Source organism: Sinohyriopsis cumingii, chromosome 5 (genome assembly GCF_028554795.1).
Source record: "Sinohyriopsis cumingii isolate HCF-2022 chromosome 5, ASM2855479v2, whole genome shotgun sequence".
Taxonomy (NCBI): Eukaryota; Metazoa; Mollusca; class Bivalvia; order Unionida; family Unionidae; genus Sinohyriopsis; species Sinohyriopsis cumingii.
The window spans coordinates 117,488,080-117,515,074 of record NC_142965.1 but is presented as its reverse complement, the minus strand read 5'-3'; the positions used below and the strand labels follow the sequence as shown (position 1 = coordinate 117,515,074).

General features: G+C 35.2%; 1 protein-coding gene across 2 annotated transcripts in view; it reads right to left on the bottom strand.

Moving 5' to 3' along the window:
* Window positions 1–685: 685 nt before the first annotated feature.
* LOC149800052 (uncharacterized) overlaps window positions 686–26,995 on the bottom strand; it is a 40,623-nt gene continuing 14,313 nt past the window's right edge. For both annotated transcript variants that reach the window (XM_089959608.1, XM_089959609.1), the window contains 7 exons: window positions 16,324–16,497; window positions 15,402–15,841; window positions 13,662–13,839; window positions 12,273–12,362; window positions 2,969–3,082; window positions 1,371–1,493; window positions 686–809 (listed from right to left, as the gene is read on the bottom strand). In XM_089959608.1, the coding sequence (XP_089815734.1) occupies window positions 1,381–1,493; window positions 2,969–3,082; window positions 12,273–12,362; window positions 13,662–13,839; window positions 15,402–15,841; window positions 16,324–16,497 (1,109 nt within the window). In that variant the 3' untranslated portion in view covers window positions 686–809; window positions 1,371–1,380. The remainder of the gene's footprint in view (window positions 810–1,370; window positions 1,494–2,968; window positions 3,083–12,272; window positions 12,363–13,661; window positions 13,840–15,401; window positions 15,842–16,323; window positions 16,498–26,995) is intronic.

Sequence of the window (26,995 nt, the reverse complement as noted above, 5' to 3'; positions counted from 1 at the left end):
TGACTTTTCAATTGCCTACCCCTTTTTTTAAATTTAAAAAAAAAAAAAAAAAATCCCATGTTCAATTCCCCTTGTCCCTAGACAAGCCCAAACTCTATTCCCCCATGTTAAATTCCCCTTGTACGTAAAAGTGACCCACGATTTATTCCCATGTTAATTCCCCTTGTACGTAAAGTGGCCCACGATTTTTCGCCATGTTAAATTTCCATTGTACGTAAAGTGGCCCAGGGGTCTCTGTAATGCTAATTTCCATTGTACGTAAGGTGGCCCACCTTACTACTGACACGTGACTCATAAAATTTGTAACATAAACATAATTTAAATATTTTATTCTTCTTCTTTTTCTTCTGATTATTATTATTATTATTATTATTATTATTATTATTATTATTATTATTCGACCTTCTTTCTTTACATCAATGTAGGTTTCTGTTGCGTATGGACATAATGAAACATGCGGACATAACGAAATGATACACACGAGTGAGAAAGTACTATCGACAGCATTCTTGCAACTTTTTCTTCTCCGAATTTGTAATTATCCGTAAATGTATTTATGACCCAATCATTATTTTCTACCACTCTTCTTGTTGAATCCTTTATATTTTTCAACATTTCTTTATTTATCATTTTAACGTCTGACAAAACTTTCAAATGTATTAAAGTATTGAAAGTCACGCACGAAAATGTTTTTCTAAACTTTATTTTCAGTATATAGTACATGTGCATGATAATAAGTGTATATTTAAATGCAGTGTGATACAATCCCATTGGCCTCGTTTGAGACCGGAAGTTTTCAGAAACTTGCTCTGGAAAAAAAAAAAGATTTCTTTTAATACTAGCTATTAATATTTATTTTTGGTGCATAAGTTGACAAATGTCAAGGGTAACATGTTCAAAGCACGCAAAATGATTGGTCGTGTTGGAGAAAATCGTTGCCTCTAGGTACACTTTTAAAATAAAAGTATACAAAATATTGTTTTTAATTACCTAGACGGTTAGCATTATCATTATACTGAAGCACACAAACATCGTATGAAAACCCATTTAAATTTTCCTTTTACATCAGTGTAAGCTATCTGTCGCAGACACCTGAATAACTTGCATGCCAGATGCACGATAGGTTTACAGCTCAAATTAGACGGTAAACTTTGATGACCATTCAGAAAACTAAGGTGCCCTTGTCCATACATACACTGTTATCTTCCAACTTTAAATTATCGGCTTAACAGCGTAAAAATGCATCTAAATATATTTTGCTCGAAAATAAATCAGCAAATTGTATGTGATTCAGATGAGAAGGTAAAACGATGCGTGCATGTAAATTAGAATTAAATTTATATTAGTGCGTAGCCGTAGATAAAACTCACCTGAAGAAAATCAACAAACATGGCAGCTTTTCTTACAGCTATTCAACATGTACCCGGGGTTCTTGGAGCATTCTCCATTATTCGCCCAACTGCTGCAAAATTCGTTCTGATCTGAGCAAGATTCTGGAAAATTGAAGCACACAAAACTTTACATTCATCCTGTGTTGATCCTTGATTTTAATAGTGTGTCCAATTTATTGATTTATTTTACTCGAAAAAGGTTAAAATGCTTACTTCCGTCAAATCAAAAATCCTACCAACTGTATGGTATTTAAATACTGTCTCAACTATTTGAGGCATCAGTTATATCTGATATGTTATGTATGTTTGAATTTAATTTATATTTGATTTAATTTAGTTGTCAGATAGTAAGTTTTACAATTTTTCATTATTTTTTAATAATATATATGTCAAAACAATGTAATTTTGTTTACTAGGAGTTTGATATTTTCCAGAAAATTAGTTTGACCTTGACTCTTCGGTTGTGATCACATAAAGCTGGCCTAGTTCCCGACCTTGATTTAGAAATCAGTGAGAAGTAAACAACGTTTCATTTTATTTTTATTTTCGGAGTAAAATGAATGGTTTTTATCAGAATCACTGGGGCTACATGATTTTTAAAAAATATGTAAACAGCATCCATTTCGCAATTCTGGGCTTTCCGAAATTGTGCATTAGTTAGTTTTAATAGTGATGCTTAAAGAGAGATCTCTCAGTTGGGGCTTTTTCTTTACACTGGAAAGTGTGTGTTTGTAACCAATTTGGGAATTACATCATGATTTTTACTCAGAGTGTTTGGATTCTAAAAAATTAATTCTTTTTCCTGGAAATATTTGAGTGTTCATACAGAATTCCTGAACAAAAACATTTATTTAAATTTTATTCGGAAATTCAAATACCGGAATATTATTGTGTGTGGATTTAAAAAGGATTGTACGCATCAGCTCTATACATCATCGCCTTCTACTTTGAATTTTTCGTCGGGACTCGAACTTGAATTTATTAGAACATTTCATTACTAGGACTTCTAAAATTTAATTCGTGGTTTGTTCTTGGATTATTTTTGGATTTGATTGTTAAAAACCGTAAGTTCTTATTAATTTCATTTTTACATTGTTTTTCCAGGGAAATAAATTATTTCTTAATTTATTAAAGCTTGTTGTTTTCACTCTTTCTTTTGTCACTGTTTATTAGAGCCTAAACACGTAACATGAGTTTCTTGACGCATGTACACTAGGATACAACCGTATACACGCGCCTTTAGGTTGTGTCCAACTTCAAAACAACATAGACCCTGCTCTACCCTCATATGTACCGACAGATGATCAGGGTTTATGTTCCTTGTTCAACTGATTACTCCTAACAATGTGCAAAAACCCAGATCAGCATGCGTATTATGATCTGGGCCTATGCAGTTGAAGCAGAGAATAGTTTCGCTACGTGATCAAATCATCTTGATTAGTGCTAATTGTAGACTATGCAAAAATACCCATTTTCGAAAAAAAATTAAAACATATTGTTAATTCAAGTGGCACTGAGTTGTGCGTGAAGTTCATGGAAGGAGAAATGTAGTGGAAGGAAGGGTGTCTAACACTTACGGGAAGAGCATACAGCGCAACTTTTCTTGCAGTAAACGTGCATGTAACCGGGGTTCTTTGTGCATTCTCCAGCGTTACTCCAGCTCGAGCAGTACTGATGCTGGTCAGCGCAATCTAGTAAAAAATTAAATTGAACAATTAAACCTAAGTTCCATGTGTGTGAAAGATGACCGAATGACGCTCAATTAAGGCAAGGTTTAATGTGACAGATAGTTTAATTATGCGATAGATTCTATTTCAACTATTCTAAGTGTTCAAACGTAAAACAGCAAGATTAGGAAAGGTACAGTCTAGCAAAGTTTGTAAGCTTATGTTATGCCTTGTAAGCTTATGTTTTGCCGTGTAAACTTGTGTTATGCCGTGTAAGCTAATGTTATGCAGTGTAAGCTTATGTTATGCCGTGTAAGCTTATGTTACGCCGTGTAAGCTTATGTTACGCCGTGTAAGCTTATGTTATGCCTTGTAAGCTTATGTTTTGTCGTGTAAGCTTATGTTTAATCTGAATTCGCACATGATTCTTGAATATTCTGTCAAGTTATAGTTTTGACCCATTTTAATGAACATCCGCTAAGCGTATTGTCATGTATATTTAATTTAATTGTTTGTTTGTTAGTTTTATTTATTTTTTTCATTTCATTACATGCTACTGTAATATAACATTGTATGCTGGACTTGACCTTGTACAAATTTGCGTTCATTTCTGCTAGACCTAATTTTAATTTTATGTCAACAACTAATACATAGCTAAATTATTCTCTATGTTTATGAGCTTAATATCAGGATCTTTATTAATAGAAGAAGTGTAAGTATGTTGATTTGTTCAGGGTTTTGGACTTTCGTAAGTGAATTTTACAGGTTATGGTTTTGATTGTGTAAACATCATTATCATTCTAAAAGGTTATTTTCCATTAGGCAATGTTTATTTATTTTTTAGAAAATGCTAATTGTGACCTGAGGTCAAGTAGAAAACTATATAGTCTTGTGATTGTGAGTACTTGGTCATTCGTGCTTTAACATATAGCACTTTCAAGTTGTATTATGTGTTGCGACCAGATGATTTGGGCTGGAATCGTTTTTTGTTCAAATTATTGAATTCAAGTGATTACTTTCTCTGGAAATACAATAGTGCTCTGATAAAATTCATGGATAGAGACATTCACTGGAATTTATAGTATATTCAGACCTGGACTTACAGTTTTGTGATTCACCAAAAGACTGTTGACACATCAACACTTCGATAGCTACCAAAGACACGTCATCGACTTCAATTTTGGGATTTTGTCTTGACTTTTACTGAATTGTATTCAGGACTTTAAATTACAATACTTGTGTCTGTAATTCTTGGCTTAATGTTGGATTTAATTCGCAACATCGTAAGTTTTTTTTCTCATTTTCACTTTGTATTCCAGGGAGAAAAAAATATATGTTTGTTAAATTTTACAAAGCTTATTGTTTTTCACTCTTTTCTGTTAATTATTTGAAGAGCATAGACTCGTAACGTTTACTCCGAATTACCTCTGACCTATTCTGAAGGAACGAACCAAATACATGTATCTCATTGTATCGAAAGTATAGAGATGTAGATTCTTCGTTAATGTACATGGTACGTTTGTGTAGCGACCACATCATTTTGTTCAAGAAAGACCCCTTTTTTCAAGAGTTTAATAATTTGGGGTTTTCTCTGAATTGCTGCACTACAAAGATCATTATTTATTGTTCCCATTTTATTCAGAAACTAAATAATTTCTAAAGCAACACGGTGCATCAGTTAAAAGCAGTAAGACAAAGAATGGTGTATATTTCCACAAAAAAAAACAAAAAAAAAAACACGGAGACACATTTTAAAAGGTGAAAAATCTTTACAATAGATACCATCTCAGATCATTATACTCTAGAGTTAACAAGGGAGATGATTCAATTTTACAGTGTATATCCTCCTAATATTGAAAATCTTTGTAAGTGATTTTCGAACAACTGGCTTTACACAGAATACGTTTAACACTTGAACGTTTCGGCTATTTTCAAATAGATCACTAAATCACCCAGATAATTCTGACTGTCGTAGGACAAATGCTAATTGGTATGAATCAATGCGTAGGTACCTAAGACACGAGAGAAAAAAACACATTGGTCCAACATAATAAAAACAATTATGACCTATTTAAGGCAGGTACCTCAACAAGTTCACGCTCTCCCCTGTAAAGAATACATTGAATACAGGTTTATGTTTTGGTGTGAAATTTTAATATGGCCAGGGACGATAATACAAAGTTCAATGATAAAATAAAACTTGTAATACCTAGCTAGTTGGATGATCAAATGATGTTTGAATAAAACATCGCTACCATAATATTACATGTACAGCATTTGCACATATGTAAATACCAAGATCGTATTTTTGATCATTGAGTTTATATGTAAATACCAAGATCGTACTGATCATCGAGTTTAGACGTAAATACCAAGATCGTATTGATCATCGAGTTTACACGTAAATACCAAGATCGTATTGATCATTAAGTTTACACGTAAATACCAAGATCGTATTGATAATTGATTTTGTACGTAAATGCCAAGATCGTATTGATCATCGAGTTTACACGTAAATACCAAGATCGTATTGATCATTGAGTTTACACGTAAATGCCAAGATCGTATTGATAATTGATTTTGTACGTAAATACCAAGATCGTATTGATCATCGAGTTTACACGTAAATACCAAGATCGTATTGATCATTGAGTTTACACGTAAATACCAAGATCGTATTGATCATTGAGTTTAGACGTAAATACCAAGATCGTATTGATCATCGAGTTTAGACGTAAATACCAAGATCGTATTGATCATCGAGTTTACACGTAAATACCAAGATCGTATTGATCATTGAGTTTACACGTAAATACCAAGATCGTATTGATAATTGATTTTGTACGTAAATACCAAGATCGTATTGATCATCGAGTTTACACGTAAATACCAAGATCCTATTGATCATCGAGTTTACACGTAAATACCAAGATCGTATTGATCATTAAGTTTACACGTAAATACCAAGATCGTATTGATAATTGATTTTGTACGTAAATACCAAGATCGTATTGATCATTGAGTTTACACGTAAATACCAAGATCGTATTGATCATTGAGTTTATACGTAAATACCAAGATCGTATTGATCATTGAGTTTACACGTAAATACCAAGATCGTATTGATCATTGAGTTTACACGTAAATACCAAGATCGTATTGATCATCGAGTTTACACGTAAATACCAAGATCGTATTGATCATCGAGTTTACACGTAAATACCAAGATCGTATTGATCATCGAGTTTACACGTAAATACCAAGATTGTATTGATCATTGAGTTTATACGTAAATACCAAGATCGTATTGATCATCGAGTTTAGACGTAAATACCAAGATCGTATTAATCATCGAGTTTACACGTAAATACCAAGATTGTATTGATCATTGAGTTTATACGTAAATACCAAGATCGAATTGATCATTGAGTTTACACGTAAAAACCACGATCGTATTGATCATCGAGTTTACACGCAAATACCAAGATCGTATTGATCATGGAGTTTACACGTAAATACCAAGATCGTATTGATCATTGAGTTTATACGTAAATACCAAGATCGTATTGATCATTGAGTATATACGTAAATACCAAGATCGTATTGATCATCGAGTTTAGACGTAAATACCAAGATCGTATTGATCATTGAGTTTACACCTAAATACCAAGATCGTATTGATCATGGAGTTTACACGTAAATACCGAGATCGTATTGATCATGGAGTTTAGACGTAAATACCAAGATCGTATTGATCATCAAGTTTACACGTAAATACCAAGATCCTATTGATCATCGAGTTTACACGTAAATACCAAGATCGTATTGATCATGGAGTTTACACGTAAATACCAAGATCGTATTGATCATCAAGTTTACACGTAAATACCAAGATCGTATTGATCATCAAGTTTACACGTAAATACCAAGATCGTATTGATCATCGAGTTTACACGTAAATACCAAGATCGTATTGATAATTGAGTTTACTCGTAAATACCAAGATCGTATTGATCATTGGGTTTATACGTAAATACCAAGATTGTATTCATCATTGAGTTTATACCTGGTTTGATGATATCACATTATGAATAAAATAATAAACGAACAAATTAGAAATAATGGTACATCGATAGTCAACCCTACATACAAATAGCTAAAGACAGCTGTGATAATGCATGAACAATGGTGAATCGATCATCGACCTACGATGTATATTTATGGGTGTTATATGAAACTTGGTCAGACTATTCGCTGATTATTTTATTATTTATCAAGAGCCGAGAATGGTTTCCAAAAGACGTGCTTTACTGCTCCGTCCTAACGTACAGAAATGGAAAACGTTTTGCAAATAATCGGGACCGCATTGACATTATGACATCACATATAACCACCGGTCAAAGGACTCATTGCTTGAATACGTTAATCCTTATAAACATCAACATTTTTATTCTACTTTTTAGAAACACGATAAAGAATATAGATTTTCTATACGATGTCACAGAGAATCATATTTACTTCCCGTGTCATTACAACCGCACATCTTTTGCGTCACCATCAACTCGGATAATTTCAAAGTAACGTGCTATTTATAACAGCATAGCTAGTATTATGTGCAATACAATTTTACGTCCTGAATGTCTAACATTCTACATGGTGATGTCAAGAAAGGTTGACTACAAAGATGGCGGACACCTATTTGTATGGGAGGTAAATCTGACCGAATTATTCGTTCTTTTTTTTTTTTTTTTCAAATGATAAAGCAATTAATTTTGTTAAAATAAATGTGTTAAATATGATTTTTAAAGAAGCGCAAGAAAATCTAATTAAGAATAACTGATTCTGTTTATGGTTTTAATATCAGGTCTATTGATATTCTTGAAGTATCCTATAATTTGAATCTTCCTGATCACATTAAACATCAAACAGATGCTGTCTTATAGGTAGCAAATATCAGACATTTCATAGAATATCGTCATCATCAATCAGTGGTGTACATGCAAACAATTCCCCGCGTTACTAAGAAACTCTGACCTGATTACAAACTCTGATGAACTGAATTCCATTCTCTTTTAGTACATGAAAAATGCGTAATGTTTATTTTATCCATTGGGTAGGCACTTGCCTCATCTGAACATGTTCCAACCTGGTATTCGAAATTTGGAATGTAACAGTGTCGCCACCTTGAAGAATTGTAGTAATTAATAGCCACATACATGCATTTTGCAACAAAACAACAAACGGAAAACACATTGCTTTGGAGATTTATATTGGTGTATTTAGTTCATCGAGGTTATTGCATTTTTTCCTTCGTTTTCCCACATTCCAGTTACAAATGGCGCTTCAATACGCGTTGTTGATCCAATTTCCAACATCAGCGGTTTCACTGCAGCTGTTGAAGATATTTCCAAATGATTATGTTACACATTCCGATCTAAGTGTTTACCAATTCAATGTACAGAGGATATTCTGTATCATTCTGTAAGTCAATAATGGCGAGGGAGACACTTATAGATACATCAGTCTTGTTGCATTCTCATTAAATGAAATGCACACTTCTTTATTGCATCTTCTTGATAACATGTGCACATATATATACCAACTGTACTATTAATATACCCACAACGATGAATCTACTACTACTGCTTCTACTACTACTAACACTACTACTACTACTACTACTACTACTAAAATAATATTTATTAATAATATTGCAAAATTAGACAAGCTTTGCTAAAAATAGCTGTTGTGAGTACAACCGTCCTTGCATCACTTCCTAATGTAGGAGTAGATATGTACACTATCAATCGCCGATCTTCGTCTTATCGCAGGAGTAATGTACGTTGTCTTTCACCGGTTTTCGTCTTATCTCTCTGACAGTTTTGCTGCCAAGACATTCCATTTTACAGTTCATTTCCCGCATAAATGATGCAAGGTGGAAAAACAAGACTGAGGTTGGAGGTGACCTTCCCATGAATTCAGGAGAAATTTCCCGTAGTTTTATGCTAGATAATGTGCTAATACAACATATTTCGTAAATGTATTACTACAAAAGCAATGATGAATTCAGCAATTTATTAAAGTTTTCATTATCGTCGTATTCGAATACATGTATGCATCTAACAATAGACATTTCCTTCATGTTATAAATAATTTGCAAACTTTGATATATAGTTACGTCTAGGGGCTTAAACTATGTTATAAGACAAGGTATAACTCAACAAGCATTCAATATTCCAAGATATAAATTTATTTGCCTAATATAAAAAAAATCGAATAAAGTAAAAGAATTAAAAACAACTTACAGAATTCTGTGTATTTTTAGAATAGCATACTAAATGTACTATCATTTCTTCAGAATTCCGGAAGCGATCCGAAGGCATTCCGAATGAAATGGCTAAAGTGTTTGTTTGCTGGCACCAATGAAGAAACACTTAACTTTTTATTATTTAAAGATTTTAACGGTAAAGTTAATATTTTTGCAACATTTTTGTGACTTCTTTCTATTTGATATTGAAATGGAATGTTTAATTGTTTCAAAGAGTTTATATTCACTTGTATTTATGATGTGTATTATTGGAAAAGACGAATTTGCTACCAACTTCATTTTTAGATTAAATTTGGAAATAAAAGATTCTTTAAGTAATAAAGAAAAATGTTTAGTAATCTATTCTAAATTAGTATTCTTTTTTAAATTTAGCAAAATACATTTCTTCAAAAATTATTAATCGCAACAATTGAATTGTATAATATTTGGCTATCATGAATTTAGTCGACATTTAATTATCTGTATTTTATTCTAAAAGGCAGAAATTATACAATTGTATAAAGTTTGTAAGCTCGAAGAAAAAGTGTAATCTTATATGTATTTCATGTATTTTAAATATAAAGGCTTTATAGATGTATCTCTAGAATGTAGTATTATATATATATATATATATATATATATATATATATATATATATATATATATATATATATATATATATATATATATATATATATATATATATTAAACAAAATTCGTTCTTCGAGAGTCAGAACAGCTCTGTCTTTCCTTACAGTCAATCCCGTTACCTCTCGCTACACACACACACACACACACACACACACACACACACACACACACCATGGGCAAATTCCATCTCATAGCAAGAACTGAAAAGAAGGTTATGATACACGAAATCTTTTTCATAACAAAATTACAAATAATTGCAGTTATGAGTTTAACTTTGTTTTTCTTTCTGAATTTATCGTGGTACAAACTGTCAGTTGCCGACTAACACGCTCTTTGTGCGATTCGGCAACTGACAGTTTGTACCACGATAAACTTAGAAAAAACAACATTAAACTCTCACATACATACATACATACATACATACATACATACATTTTCAGACGTACGGTGCACACTGAAAGGTCTGACTGAGATACGTCAGTATATTCATTATCAAAGGATGCTAGCTTTTAAATATCCGGCTTTGCTATGTAATAAAATGTCTCTTCATCGTTCAGTGAAAGCTATTTAGCCAATCAATGCTTTAAAACGTTACTCAATTTGATACTGCAAGGAGATAAGAAAGATTGCATACTAATGACGAAGATCGTATATTCACGTCATGCACACTTAGGTCCATAATTTTAACTAGTATTATGTTGGACTTTGTAGCTTTATTCTCAATGAAGTAATAAAATAGTTAACTCCCTCTTTTCAACCGTTAACAGGAGCTTACGCGAGACAAAATGCACACACGCAAGAAAAGAAAATTATTGTGCAAAGCAAATTTTTTAATTTAATTCTTTTAACTTTGTAGGATATGACGATCTGCTGTAACCATGACCATTAATCCTTACATCCACTAGTACAAGAATTGATAACATTTATGAAATACAAAAGTTAATTTCTGTTAAGTATCAGTTTGAATGAATGTTTTCAACAGAAGTTAGCACATTAGACTGGTACCTGTGTAGCTTTACGGATGATCTTAACCTTTGACCATGCTTATATTAGAGAAAATACGTCAAAATCAAAATTCATGTCAAACAGCCACTATCGTATGTCTTGAATAACAACCTTTTTTCTATCTCTGATAGAGCTGCCGGGTCTAGATCTAGCCCAGACCACTATCCCTGATCTAGCCAAGACCGCTATCCCTGATCTAGCCCAGACCACTAGCCCGGATCTAGACCAGACTACTGGCCCTAACCACTAGCCCTGATCTAGCACAGACCACTAGCCCAGATCTAGCCCAGACCACTAGCCCTGATCTAGGCCAGACCACTAGCCCTGATCTAGCCCAGACCACTAGCCCTGATCTAGGCCAGACCACTAGCCCTGATCTAGCCCCGACCACTAGCCCATATCTAGGCCAGACCACAAGCCATGATCTAGCCCAGACCACTAGCCCTGATCTAGCCCAGACCACTAGCCCTGATCTAGCCCGACCACTAGCCATGATCTAGCCCAGACCACTAGCCCTGATCTAGCCCGACCACTAGCCATGATCTAGCCCAGACCACTAGCCTTTATCTAGCCCAGACCACTAGCCATGATCTAGCCCAGACCACTAGCCATGATCTAGCCCAGACCACTAGCCCTGATCTAGCCCGACCACTAGCCCTTATCCAGACCACTAGCCCGGATCGAGCCCTGACCACTAGCCCGACCACTAGCCCAGACCACTAGCCCTTATCTAGCCCAGACCACTAGCCCGGATAGAGCCCTGACCACTAGCCCTTATCTAGCCCAGACCACTAGCCCGGATCGAGCCCTGACCACTAGCCCTGATCTAGACCAGACCACTGGCCCTAACCACTAGCTCTGATCTAGCCCAGACCACTAGCCATGATCTAGCCCGACCACTAGCACAGACCACTAGCCCTTATCTAGCCCAGACCACTAGCCATGATCTAGCCCAGACCACTAGCCCTGATCTACCCTAGACCACTACCCCAGACCACTAGCCCTGATCTAGCACATACCACTAGCCCAGATCTAGCCCAGGCCACTAGCCCTGATCAAGCCCAGGCCACTAGCCCTGATGTAGCCCAGACCACAAGCCAAGACCTAACCCAAACACTAGCATACGACCAGGATAACAAGTTATATTACGAAAAGGAGGACAAGAAATGATTAACGATAGCAAATATTATATTTTCAGCTATACAACTGAGATATTCGACCATCCTTTTCCTACAAGCCTGCATATCTTACCACTCGTAGGTGTCGTTATCGTGTTCCCTCCTGTACCACTTCCACTCGCATGGTCACAGTTCATTCTTAAGATTTGTGCACTCTCCTTATCTAGAATACAAAATGTATACGTACTTAAACTGTTATATTCAAGTAGTCACATACCGCAAAAATGCATGCATTTAACGTACATTTAATGTTGACAGTACTAGCGAATAAATACGCAAAAACTAAGGACCTAAAAAAAAGTAATTTTCCAAACTATTGTTTATTTTTCAAAACACAGTAACAGTCAAATATAATATCTAAACATAAATAAACTTAAGAAAAGAGCCATATTTGTGTGGTGGTAATATGACGAAATATAAACTATTATCATATACTGGTCATGAAGGGATTGAAGTAAAATCAACAAAGATACTAATTTATTGTCAATGCAATCCTCTTATCTGAAAACTAGGAGTAGCTGCACCCATTCCCATACCTGCGCGAACCAGTACATATACTATCACGGATAAGCACACATCACCAAAAAATAAGAACATGATGCTACAATATCGGAGTTATATATTGGAAACATATCTGCGCCAAATTCCAATCAATATCACAAAACTCTTCCTCACACTGAAGTTTAAAAACATATTTCATAACCTGTCTTTAATTTTTTAAAAATACAAAAGAATTGAACATGCATCACGGATTAAATAACCGAAATATTACTGGAATCTGTCTGAAAGTTGCCTTGTATTGTCTGCGCTGGAAATTTTAGGATGTTCCCAAGTCGAGGATTTCCTCAACTGTTGTGTTTTTCAAGAATGCAATGATTCCAAAGTGCTAAATTTATAAACTATAGAGGTATTGCTCTTTCCATCCTTTTCTACTACCTCTTTATCTGTTGGAAACTGAATATTATCAAATGGATTATATGAATGAATCTATTAAATATCCAGCTGATTTGACTTTTTGGGAATTTATAAAATATCGCTTTGATTAGACATATTGTGAATTCATTTGAATAGGCCTGGGAATTTGAAACATTCCGAGAGATTCTAAGTGTTTTAAAAACTCAAAGGTTTATAATTTCACTAATGTGAGATCTTTCTAACCGGTTGAAATGTTTACTTCGGGAAGCATGAAGCAAAAACTAGAAATCTGATACAAGTTTCATCCCATGCATCATGTGTGTGTGTGTGTGTGTAATACATTTTAGTGGACCGTTTACTGAATTCAAGGAGTTCGCAAAAGAACAACAATGTATTGAAATAATTGAGGAGAACCTTTAACCAATGATCCGAAACGTTAAACGTATAGGTCACATAATTGATAACCAAATCGAATTTATGAAAATTTCATTGCGCATTTTCAGTAATGGTATGCGACATATTTCAGTGCATTCACTTTCGCTGTTACCTCTGTTGCTCTCACATCGCTTGAGATACGTATTCCCACACGGAAAGACCTCAGAGATCAACTGAAAAAGCTGGGGATCATATGGTCTCAGCTTGTCGTGTGTGTTGATCTCATTATGAATGCCGTTAGGTGGGTGGGCATAGTCATTACAATTGAAGAAACTCTGGGCACCTTCAGCCTGTAAAAGATGAAAGATATACATTGATATTTTATATCGATATTTTTATTTGTATTTCAGGATGTTAGTTTTATTAGCATTGTCGTCAGTAATTACTTATTGCGACCATTGGGTAATTTGCAAGAACAATGAACGATTTTCTTTACAATTTCTATTCTATTAAAAAGCCATTGTGTTATGGCCCGTTTTAGTTAGGATGGTTGGCTTGTTTTACAAGTTTCATTTGCTCTATTAAATTTCAAAGAGCTTTATAAATTAAATGAAAATGTAGCTTGATGCTTATTAAAAGACAACATTTGATTTTATTATGAACAATCAAAGTTTAAAACAGTTATTAAATATTTTTACGCCGTTTGACTTAGAAGTTTGTCCTTGCAACAAAACAGATCTTCATAAAGTTACATTGGCTGGAGTTTCTGTGTCTTTACAAGTAAGTATAGATCACCAAGGAAGCCGATAATAAAAGGAGGAAATCGAACATTGGTTATGGCAGCTGTACATTGGTTATGACAGGTGTACATTGGTTATGGCAGCTGTTGACTGGTTATGGCAGCTGTACATCTTCCGCTACTAAAACAAATCTTAAACACAATAATGTTTAGGAGAAAGTTTTGGGGGATACTACCAACATGCCAATCATTTGATTTTTATTTTATAATAAAGTTTAATTTCGTCCAGTCATTTATCGTATATTAGTCAGACCCTAAATAAATACACTCGGAGGTAAAGCTGTATCACCCCTCCACTTTTTTCAATAAAATACAAACCTCTCGTTTTCACACCAACAACCAACCCTAAAACCGCACCTTTTGTTATAGCTCACCCACCCATTCACGGAGGCTACAAAGTCGTAGAATGGAACGTAAGGCGAAAAGAAACTGGTTAAATTTTATGTTGACGCAAAAAGTAATCAACTAAGAAAAATATATCTTTATGAAATTTGTAATAGACTACATCTTACGAATCCACGGGGGTTTATATTACAATATTTAATTTTTTTTTACAAATGTTGTACATATATGTAATCTACCGAAAGACATTTATAAATTTTATACTCTACCGTTTACGGTGTCAAAGGAGTTGTATGACGTCGCATTCATGTTAGAGTGAGGCCTGTTTCATAGAATCCTAGATCTATTTTAAGGTGGGGAAACATGGTCAGCAAATTAGTCTCATAGTAATTTTGTTTTTAATATGTATTTCAAGCTTTAATTGGAAATAAACGCCAGGCTCCACGTTTTGAATCCGAAGAAAAAGAACTTATTTAAAACGTATGATTATTCCATTTACTGTAGAGGACTAGATCCCAAGACTGACAGAAAGTAAAACGAAATGTGTGATGATTTCCTCGGTTAAATCAAATGTATTAGCCAGATGAATGTTTCTCAATATAACTGCGTAACACTTATCTATCAGGTAAGACGTATAGCAGTTGTTTTTATTTCCCTGAGGCTCTTTTGCTTCTCCTGTGTAATGATTAATGTCAGTTTAAGTAAGAAAGGAATGATACCCAATAAACTACATATATACATATCTTGATTATTTTCAAGAATTGTACATACAAAATATTCTATGTAATTAGTCAAAGCGTAAGTTGAACTCCAGAGCCCGCTAGACTTGGCATGATTGTAGACTTGCTGCAGACGACTATCCCAACCGGAAATAGCGTACTTGGCGCCAAGCAGATGTACTCCGTGCGAAAGCTCGTGTAAGAATATATCTTCTGGACGATATCTGTCGTTTGCAAGGCATAACAGGTTTTCCTCCCCTCCCGAAGAGACCGGAGCCTGTTCAGTCGCCCCAAGACCACGTGATCTCGCATTCCATGAATTGTCAAGAAAATGATGTTCTGGAATATCTGTAGTTTCTTCATTTGCTCCGACCACAGCGACTCGTCCTGACATCTTGTAAAACCATTCCCGTACACCCGAGTGGTCCGCCAGTAAAAATCGCAACACATAACATGCCCGCCTTAATGCGTCATTTGAAACTCTCTCCGATGCTATAAATAATAAACATAATCTTGGACAATGCAAATTCGTGTGAACAATAACCGTCTTTCGAATATTAAACACCATTGTCTAAAGCTAGGGGCAACAATCCGCTACGTTCGTTTATCGCCTGCGGCAAAGCATCGTATCCGATTGTTTCCCGTAGCTTGCGGTGTTGATGATTAAACCTGGAATTCACGTTTTATTTGTACTGAATTGTGGTACAAACCTGAGAACGAAAGAAATCTATGACATTGTGTACCCATCACCCACTTAAGGTCATTGAATTAGTAACAGTTATTCAAATTAAAACTACCCTTTTTTGGAGAAAATTGTGCAATTTGGCCATGTTGTTCATGACGATATGGTTTAAATTAAATTATTGTTCAGTAATAAATCGGTACAAAATTACAAATCATATTTGGTAAAAGCGCCATTTTCTAACTAAATATGATTATATATCTATTAAATGTAAAGGAAATGTTTAATTTACCAACAACTGGGATACCATAAGCTTCAGTGTATTTTTGATAGAAATTGGTTAGTCCGCTCGGACCGATTCCACTGGCAGACCGTAGGCTACTCGGAACACCTTGGACATGACCACAACTGTGCGTCATGGTGGAATGACCCGCCCGATGGGTGTCACGCTTGAACAGTGATGTAACTGGAAAACAAAATGAAATCTATAAACGTACCGAATTATCAACCATTAAATGAGGCGTACTTACAGTATAAATGAAAGCGAAACGTTTTCACCTTTTACACACATGGATTTTATTCAATCAAATCTTTAGGTCTCACTGCAGTTTATCTGGTGAATTTTCATCCAAAAATTACCTATTGCAGAAACTGAGAATAATTTTACACTGAAGACATAAATTAAAACGAAACAATGATTTTTGTAAAAAGCATGCATGTGAGATTTTGGCTGTGGCAATCTGGTTAATTCCTGATACAACTGGTGGCTTTTATACTGAACCAACACTGCCACCAACCCCTCAATTTTACATTCATTTTTTTTTTTACAGCAAAGAGCTATATTTAATATTTTCTTGTGACGAGGGAGCTAAAAGAATCAGTATGTACCTTATGCATGAATAGAGTTCACTAGTACTATAACAAATTAGTATAACTCATCACCCATCAACCATCGCGATTTTAATATATTTACCTCTGCAGCAGAAATACGCAAATACGTAGGCCAAGTCGGCTGTTCATTTGCAGCCCAAGTTATGCATTTGATCTCCTGCGCTAGTCTAATTGTGACAGGCAGCCACCAAGCAAGCCGTTCCATTTCAAGCCTAACTCAGAGTAAATCTAAACCACATTACAGATTTAGCTTCTGTGTGAATTTATAAATGCTAGGCTTATGATAATTAGGTGCATGCCTTCAACCGTAAAAATTAGGGAAGTGTCAAATTACGAAACTATCCAATGAGACCATATATGTTGCATTTGCTTTGTTTCTTATACAGATATAAGAAGATCATTCTTGCAAATTGTATTAATTAACTTTTTCCTAATGGCCATTTTATTGGCACTTACAGTCATTGGTTGACACCTATTTATATTTACTACCCACAACACACACACACATAGATGATAGATATAGATAGATAGATAGATAGATAGATAGATAGATAGATAGATAGATGGATGGATGGATGGATGGATGGATGGATCACACTGCAGTAATCAGCCCACATACTTAGATGCCATCAATCCAAACACAAACAAGAAGAGAAGTAAGACATATATATATATATATATATATATATATATATATATATATATATATATATATATATATATATATATATATATATATATACCTAACAAAGTCCTGCGCAGGTATAGTAACATACTGTATATGAAACTGAAACGGGCGAATGTCCGACTAAATAACGGTGTCGCGAGTTTTATAAAATGGTAATTGTTATAAAATGGTTTTCATGTAAGTTTTGATGACACTTTTGATGTTAAAGAATACCTACCTATCTACTTTTCTGCTGACATACGTATGTGATGGATGGAAATTTGCTTTCAAGCGTCACACTCTAACCGGATTTCAATGCTAAATTGAATTGCCTTGTTTTATGTTTAGTGTCACGTGCCCCTGAGGAATTATTACTAACCCCGGAGAAGGACGAACAATTTAAGGGTTAAACAGCCGAGATCTAGGTGTTAAAACATAAATTTAATAAGGTAAAAGGTATACAAATTTAATAACTATATCATGGCATTCCACAATTACATAACAATTTTGAATGCAATTGCTTCCATATCGATATACGACCTATCCAAACTGCCATATATTTCATCCGGCGATATTAAACTGAGAGGGTTTACTTCCAATGTCCCTTCTATGTTACTCATACGTAACTTCCGCGTTGTATTCCTTTCGGTACTTCCGGTATCATTGTTTCCGTTTCGCGACACAACTTGTCAGTACTTCCGGTAACCTCGTGTCCGTTCTCTTCGCCTCCTTGTCGGTACCTCTGGTACCCTCGTTTCCGTCTTCGGGACTTCTTCATCACACAACAGCCAATCTCTACGTGCTCAGGCCGGTACATACATTTTTCTCCGGTACCTCTCTCTCTTACGTATTTTCATGATCAAGTTAATTCTTTCGGGTTTTCTTTTTTTTTTTTCACATTGCACTGTTACATATACATTTGTGCATTTTGCTGTCTTGCACATCGGACACTTTGACATTATTTTAATCATTGGCCTTCTCACGGCTACTTCCCCTGTGAGCCATGAGTTGTGCATTTATTTAAATATTAAGTTTTGTATCTTTAGGGATCTGATGTTTGACCTGAGTTCCCATGCCCTGACCCAATTTATATTTCAATTTTCTTGCTCAACTTTGCTCCACACACTTTTTGTAATAGCCTCCATCAACCATTCATTATTTTTATATATATCCACTGCCCACTATTCCTTTATGTTCTTATATTTAACCAAAGGTTTTTTGATGTTCCTAAATGTTCTAGGTACTTCGTTCTTTTGTTAGGGTGTTATTTTTGCATATGTCTTCTTTATTTGTGATTGTAAACCCATACCAGTATATATACAGGGCCTCCTGTGGTGTTTTAGGTTCGGTATTTATTCTTTTTATTCTATTCATTAATCTTGGTACTTTTCAGTAGTATTGGGCTGGGCAATGCTAGTCCTCCCTATTTTTCGCCATATATCCCCATATATATTTAATAATTTCATTATCTAGTTTCTTGTTTTCAATCTATATTGATTTTAGGATGTAGATTATATTTGAGTACAAACATGTCTTGGCCACTTGGGCCCGCTCCATTATGCAAAGAGGCGGAAGTGCCCAGATTTTTGTGTATTCTTTGATTTTCTTTATCATGTTCTTGTTGTGTTCTAACTCATCTTTTTTCCGTAAAAATGTCCTAATGCTTTTACTGCATCTTTTATCGGAAGGGGGGTGGGGGTGATTTCCTCAGCAGCTTCCTACTTTTAGTATCTCATTTTTACAAGATTTATTTTTGACCCGGAAGCTTTTCCAAAAGACTAAATCTTTTACCAGGTGATTAAATGATATTGGATTCCTTACAAAGTTAGTACAATCATCTGCATGTTGGAGCATTTTGACTTCTTTAAAATTTCTTGGTTTTTCGTTTTTTTTTATGCTAAAAATTTCAATTGTTATCACGTATAATAACATTGACCGTAGGTATCCTTGCCTCACTGAGCTCTGTATCTCAAATTTCTCCGTGACTGCACCATTTACCAGTACTCTTGAAGTTATTTTATTGTACAGAATTTTAGTCCATCCTTGGAAATAATTTCCAGAACCAATTTTTTTCCAGAACTTTCTGAACATAGTTATCTTCCAATGTATCAAGAGCATTTTCTCGGTCGAAAAGTACCATGGCACCTTTTTGACCTGTCTCAAGTAAAAAAAACATATTACTGTTTTCACACTTACTTTCAATATCCCTCCATTTTTGTCCCACCTGTTTGGTCTATATTTATTATGTTATCCATTGCTATCTTTGCCCTATTTGCTAGGATTCTACTTAAAATCTTATAATCTATATTTAGGAGGGAGATGGGCCTCCAATATTCCAAGTCTTCCCTATCTCCCTTTCTTTTTTAGGTTAATGTGATTACCGGTAAACCCTCCCTCACTGACGATGATATTGTTTCATTTTTTTAAAAAAGATATTATTGTACAAACAAAAATGATTAAAGGATTGGCGATAACTCACTTTGGAATTTTTGTTAGAATTCCGCAGAGTCCATCTCTACCTGGGGATTTAACTTTCACTTGTTGTTTAATTGTATTCTGCATTTCTTCTTTTGAGATGAATTTGTCACATTTTTCTCTAACGATATTCTCTCACATCTTATTCCTTTTAAATATTCATTTATTGTTTTGGGATCAATATTTTGAGTTGTTTATAATCCAATATAATATTCTATGTGATCCATTGTTTCCGTTTTCTCTGTTAGCATTTTGCTGTTATCCCTTAATTATTCTAGATGTCTTTCCTAACCCTTTCTCGGTTCTTCTCATTTATACAATCCTTCTGCATTTTATATAACTTTGTAAACTTCCCGCCCTTATTTTCCTTTCGTTATTTTCTTTTTCTAAAATGTTATTTAATCTTTCTTTTATTTTGTTTTCATTTCTCTGTATTTGTTTCCCTTTGTTTTTTTAATTGTTTTTTTTTCCACCTTCTCCATTTTTTGCAGTTCTCGTTTTCTTTTCGAAAACTTGCTGATTCTATTCTTAAATTTTTTTTGGTTGAACTATCCCATTCTCTAATAATGTCTCTGTTTCATCTTTTGATGAATTCTCCAGTTTCTTTATTAATTATCTCTAAAAATGTATTTCCCCGCTAAAATTTTATTATTGTGTTTCCTTAACCCCTTTCTCCATTTAACCTAATTTGTTAAAACAAATTTATGTTTATTAATTTATGATCAGATATTTTTACTTCTGTTATTTCAGTTTTCCACTGAGTAAGTATTTATGCATATTATCTATAAACTCTTACTTTTATATTTATTTACTTTAAAATAAACATTTGAAATTTTTCTACTACTGTGTATGTGTGTGTGTGTGATTTGGATTTTTAACGTAGCTTTAACAATTTTTCAGTCATATCGCTACGATTTCTGCAGTGTGGCAGTTTATAGCCGTAAATCCCTTCTATTCCTGATAACTGTTGCAACCCCCTTCTCGTATGATACTGTTTGTAATTATTAAAAATTACTACAACATTTAGTTTATCTTCTATCATCGCTACAAGTTCTTTTGAAAAAATTATTATGAGTTTCTTGTACTAAAAGGATGGTTTCTTTAATTAATTTAAATATTTTATCCCTATTAATTCCATTCGTATTTATTGAAGCTATACATAAGCTTTTTCCTTCCATTTTTCCACATCAGGTTGCTGCATCTCTTGATACTATTCCTTAATAATGTTTATAATTTTATAATCATGGTTATTAAACAATTCAATAATTTATCTATTTGTAGATAATTTTGCCTATTTTGTAAGGGGCACCGGCCCCACATCATTTCCACTGTTAGAGTTAACATTCAGTTCGTCTTTGTCATACGTCTGAGCAGCAGAGAGGGTGAACAGACCATAGAATTCCGACAAAACAAATAAAACAAACAAATAAAATCATCTCGTAGAAGGTCAAGATTTTACAAATGAACTTTTCCTTGAGATGTTTTATTTCTGTAAAGGACGATTATACTAATAAAACCTCAGTTTGAAATAGTATCTGAAAAAATAAAGTACTCTACGTGTTTATTTATTTCTTATTTATTTTTTGACGACCAACGTTGGTAGTCACCCTCTCTGCTGCTCCTCTTCTGCTGATATTAATTAAATTATTATGTTATAATAAAATGATACATCCAGAATCTCATACTGCAAGAACAGCTCGAGAACGATTAGAAGCAATTAAAAAATTTCTTCCTGTCAGAGACTCATTCAGAAAAAATCTGCAAGCGCGGCAAGAAGCACGATTTGAGCTTGAAGAAGGAACTAAAAAACTATTTAAACCCGTCACTGCAGCTACTGAACAAGTTACAACTGTCATCAAAGAAGATCTTCTTCCGGTATCAAAACAAACTGCGGCGCAGACTGAAAAAATAGCAAGAAGAACTAAACAGGCAAAGAAGATTTTACGAGACCTTCCAACTGACATAGCTGCGGCTCAACCTCCACCTGTTGGTGAGGAAATACTTGAAGGTATTGGAGAACTTCGTACTCAAGTCGCCGATGTGAGAGAAAAACTTGCATCTAAATCCAAATCAGGAGGAGAGAGCTTAAAATTAATTGCAAGATTTAACGAAGGAGTTGTTGAGGAAATTAGAAAAACTGAAAGAGAGAAATTACCTAAGATGACATTAGATAATATATCTAATAAATCTAATTTTTTAAAACCCTCTCATGAAAATACAAGTGATGATAATTTCATTAAATGGATATATCGCGTATATCACAATAAAAAACAAGCTAGAGGTCAAGAATTTGAAAGATTTAATGAAGAAGTAAATAGACTTAGAGGGAGACGGGAACAACTAGGACAAGGAGAGTCCTCCCAGTATCAGCTTCCTCCACCTCTGCAACAAATAGAACAACAGCAATCTTCTTCGCCGCAGCAAAGGTTGAAGTTGAAGTCGGAAATTAAAAGGATTAAAGAGTCACTTAAATCACCCCCCTCGAAGAAAATTCCTTCACCTTTACGTAAAATTTCTGCACCGAAAATGACATTTATACCGATAGATTCACCACCTGGATCACCCCCGGCCACCACTGAAGTACTTACTCCGGTAATGCAACCACCAGTATTTAAAACATCTCAAGATGAACCTAAAACAGGATCTGGTTTATGTCCTGATAATATCATCAATGACGTGTCACGGTTAGAAGTTCTCATAGGAGGAAAACGTGCCGGAAATAATTCACCAGAAATAACCAATGAAGCAGCTGATATTTGTCGGCGACTATTTCAAGGTGGTATCATGGATATCGGCGTTTACCGAGAACTTATTGATGAGCTCGTTGATGACTAGTTGTTAGATAAATGGTAAATAAAATAAGATGATTGTGCATGATAATCATCGTAAACCCGCACAGATTAGAGCGGTAAACTCACGATTACCAATCTATAGTGTTATTTACGGAAATGGACTTGGTGATGTCATTCGGGGATTATTCACGAGGATAGCTCCAAAAGTAGCACCTGTTGCAAAACAATTATCGATGAAGGCTATTGATATTGTTCGTGATAAAGCTCCTGGAGCAATTGTCAATGTTGCTGGTAAGGCGTTCTCGGCGATCAAAGAAAGACTAGCACGATTATTGCGACGAAAACAACAACCACCGGTGAAACTGGCAAGTACTGAGGTGATGCCCGCAGACGTAAGTAAAATAATCAATCAGGCTGCAAATCAAAAACTAGCGGCGATATCTGAAGAAGCAGAAAAAAATATAACAGCAAATTTAATAGCAGGAAGTGGTCTTCGTCGACGATGATCATCATTTGGAAAAATGGTAACTATAATAAAAATGTTCAGGCGCGAATCAGACACAGCATTTGATATGGAGGCACCTGTCCTTAAGTACGAGTCGGTACGTGATTATCAATTTTATTCTTATGACGCAAGACTACCAAATCAGCCGGGGAGAATCGAATTACAGGTTCATGATACAAGTAGATATTTCTTGCCCGCTGAGGCGTTTATTGAAGTAGAAGGTAGACTTGTAACGAATGTTGTAGCTAATACGCCATATGCTGCTAATTTACGTGTTGGTTTTGTCAACAACGGGATCATGGCATTATTTAGTGGCGCCACATATATGATTGATGGAAAAAATATTGAATCAATTCAGAATGATGTCGACGTTGCTACAACAATAATTGGTCTGGCGAGATATTCTGACGACTTTACAAGATCAGCTGGTCCAACAATGATGTTTGCTAAGGATATTACTGACAACGCTAATCATGTTCAGTATATTAAGTTACAGACACCTCAAGTTACTGCATCTAATCCACAACCGGTTGATTTTGAACACGAAGACAGACCGGGTGCTGCTTTTGATATTATAAAAAGTGTTAGTACGAATTACAACCTGGGATTTGCAACACGCCGAGCAACGCTGTCAGGAGATAATAGAAATTTTTCCTGTGCAATTCCATTATCTCACATCTTTGGATTTTGCAGAAATGTTAGAAAAGTCATCTTTGGAGCTAAACACACAATTGTGCTCGTAAGAAAAGGTAATGATAATGATGCAATCTGGCGAGGTGATGGTGTTGCTGATGGTAAAGTAAATATATCAAAACTTTCACTGTGGATGCCAGTAATGACTCCATCTATTACTGAGGAACAAAAATTACTATCTTTTATGGATCAAGGCGGTAAATCATTGCTATCATGGTTAACAGTAACCAAAGATGCTGCTCAAAGCAATATTAATGGTTTATTTACATGGCATATAGCATCACAACAGGGTGTTTCTGCACCACGACATATTTTTATTGCACTGCAAAATATTAACCGGATAAATGATCAAGAACGTTCACATATGATATTTGATAACCTTGGAGTTAGTGAAGTTTCCTTACGGATAAATGGACATCAAGAACCGGCTGAGGATATATTGTTAAATTTTGATCAAAATCATGTAGCGCGCGCATATCATCGTTTAATGTCATTCATGGGACGTGATCAAAATATAGATACCGGTTTGCAAATATCACAATTAGATTTTACAGGTCTATATCCGATTTATTATTTTTCACTAGAACATCTTGATTTATCCAAACAATCTGTTGTTGATATACACTTTCGAGCTCATGTTACTAACCCACCACCTGGTGGTGCCTTCTACAGAGCGATCGCGGTCGTACTTAGCGACAAAGCCATGTTACTTGAAGGTGGTAGTGGTCGAATGAGGGTCGTTGATGCACCGGTGGAAAATATTTAATCGTGTTATTTAGAAAAATATTATTTATATAAAAATGTAGTATAGTCATGTTAATGTTACTCTGACTCCCGGTCAGGTAAAAAAGCTTCAATCAAAAACCGCCAACAAATGCGGAACTAAAATATCACTAAAACGAGATCATATTAGTGGTGGTCCAAACAAATTATCGTTGACAAATAATCAGATTAAACATTTCAATAAAGCCCTAGAATCAAAAACTGGAGTTCAATTCCATCTCTCCCCGAGCGCCATCAAAGACATGTTTAAAACCGGTGGTATATTTCCACTACTCGCGGCTATTCCGGCATTAATAGCTGCAGCTGCTCCAGCCGTAGCAAAAGAGGCCGCGTTAGGTGCTGTTGGAACAGCCGCTGGAATGGCACTAAAGAAAGCAACAGGGCAAGGATACAAAAAAAGGGGCGCGGCTTAAGATTGCCAGGATCTCGTTGGGGGAGAGGCCTAAGGCTTCCAGGATCATTTCGTTAGACGTTCCAGCATCAAATTTTGATTTACTTAATGCCGCTAAAAAATTAAAAATATCTGCCTTTAGAGGTGTTTTTATGCGAGATCAATTACCGAAACAACCAAACAAACTAGAAACAGGTATTATTAATCTCGATGAACGTTCTGGACCTGGTACTCATTGGGTATCATACGCGGTTGATCCACGTGGAATTGATTATTTTGATTCGTACGGGTTAGCTCCACCTGTTGAATTTATCAAGTATGTCGCACCACTCCACGCAACAACTTCTGGTTGTAAAGTTTGGTATTCAACGCTACCCACACAAACAATGACAGATCCACCAATATGCGGCCGTGAAGTAATTAATGTACTCGACGCTATATCAAAATCATCCAGGCCGCCACATAAAGTCGTGCACGATTATACAAGCAACCGATTTGTTGCGCGTAAAGCATTTTAAACAACGGGTCTTATTATAATGGTTGATATTTACGGAAGATCTTATTCACGCGTTAAGAAAAAGCCCGGCGACGTTGATCTGTCGAAGTATGTGACTAAGGATGACCTCGCTGATATCATGAACCTGGCTGGAGTTGACCCAGATGAAGTTGTTATTTTTCAGGATCGATATGGTAAACTAAAAACCAGCAATATCAAATGGAATGATATAGTCCGGCGAGTACTCGGTGCAATTACGGATAATATTCCCGTGTTTACTGACGGTGGTAGAATCAGAGATTCAAGTATGTCACTTAAAACCATCAGAGATGAAATTGCAAAAAGTGTTGCTAATCGCGTGAGAAACACCGGTGACACAATGATGGGTGAACTCAGCATGAACGGGAACAAAATAGTAGTTTTAAGAGATCCAACATCTGACGAAGACGCAGCAACAAAAAAATACGTCGACGTCAACTATGGCACCGTAGACGGTAAATTATCCACGTTACGGGCCGAATATGATGTTCACGTAACCGGTTTTTTAAGGCTTCGAAGAAATTTTCAAAAAACCGATGATTCCATTGATAAGTTCTTTGGCACTCCTCCAGTCATCAACATGAAACTTTCTGATATCAAAACTGACCTAGACACGATCAAACAAACACAGCAAGACATCGTAGCGGGAATTCCTGAGATTGTCAATAAAACCAATTTGATTAAAATTCCAGCTGAAATAACTCCCGGGCATATTACAAACATCGTATGCACGGTATCATCGGGATTTGCAACATGGTCGCAGCAAAATAATACTATCAAATATACCGCAACAGTCACTGGCGTGTACAGGCTGTCTGTGTTTAGTGCTGCAAAATTTGAAATATTTACAACGTTTCCATGGCGTCATTCCACCGACAGGTTTTCCGGGGTTGTATCTGTTATATTAAATATCGGAACCGAAGAAATATTTATTCTGGAAGCAGATGATAAGAAATTAACCGCAACATCCTTCTGGTGGTGTTTGCAATTTGTAGCTGAAACACCTCAATTGGTTACTGCATAAAAATATATATGGACGGTGCACAATACAGGTACAATCAAGCGCGTGAATGGCAGGCGGCGCTAAAAGATCAAGTTGATCAATATTTAGTAAAAGTAAAAAAATATCTACGACGATTGGTTATCGTTGATGTGATTGTTTATTCAGTATCCGCTGTTGTTGCTGGAACCGGTGTAATATTATCAGCGTTGACAACGATGGCACCAGTAGC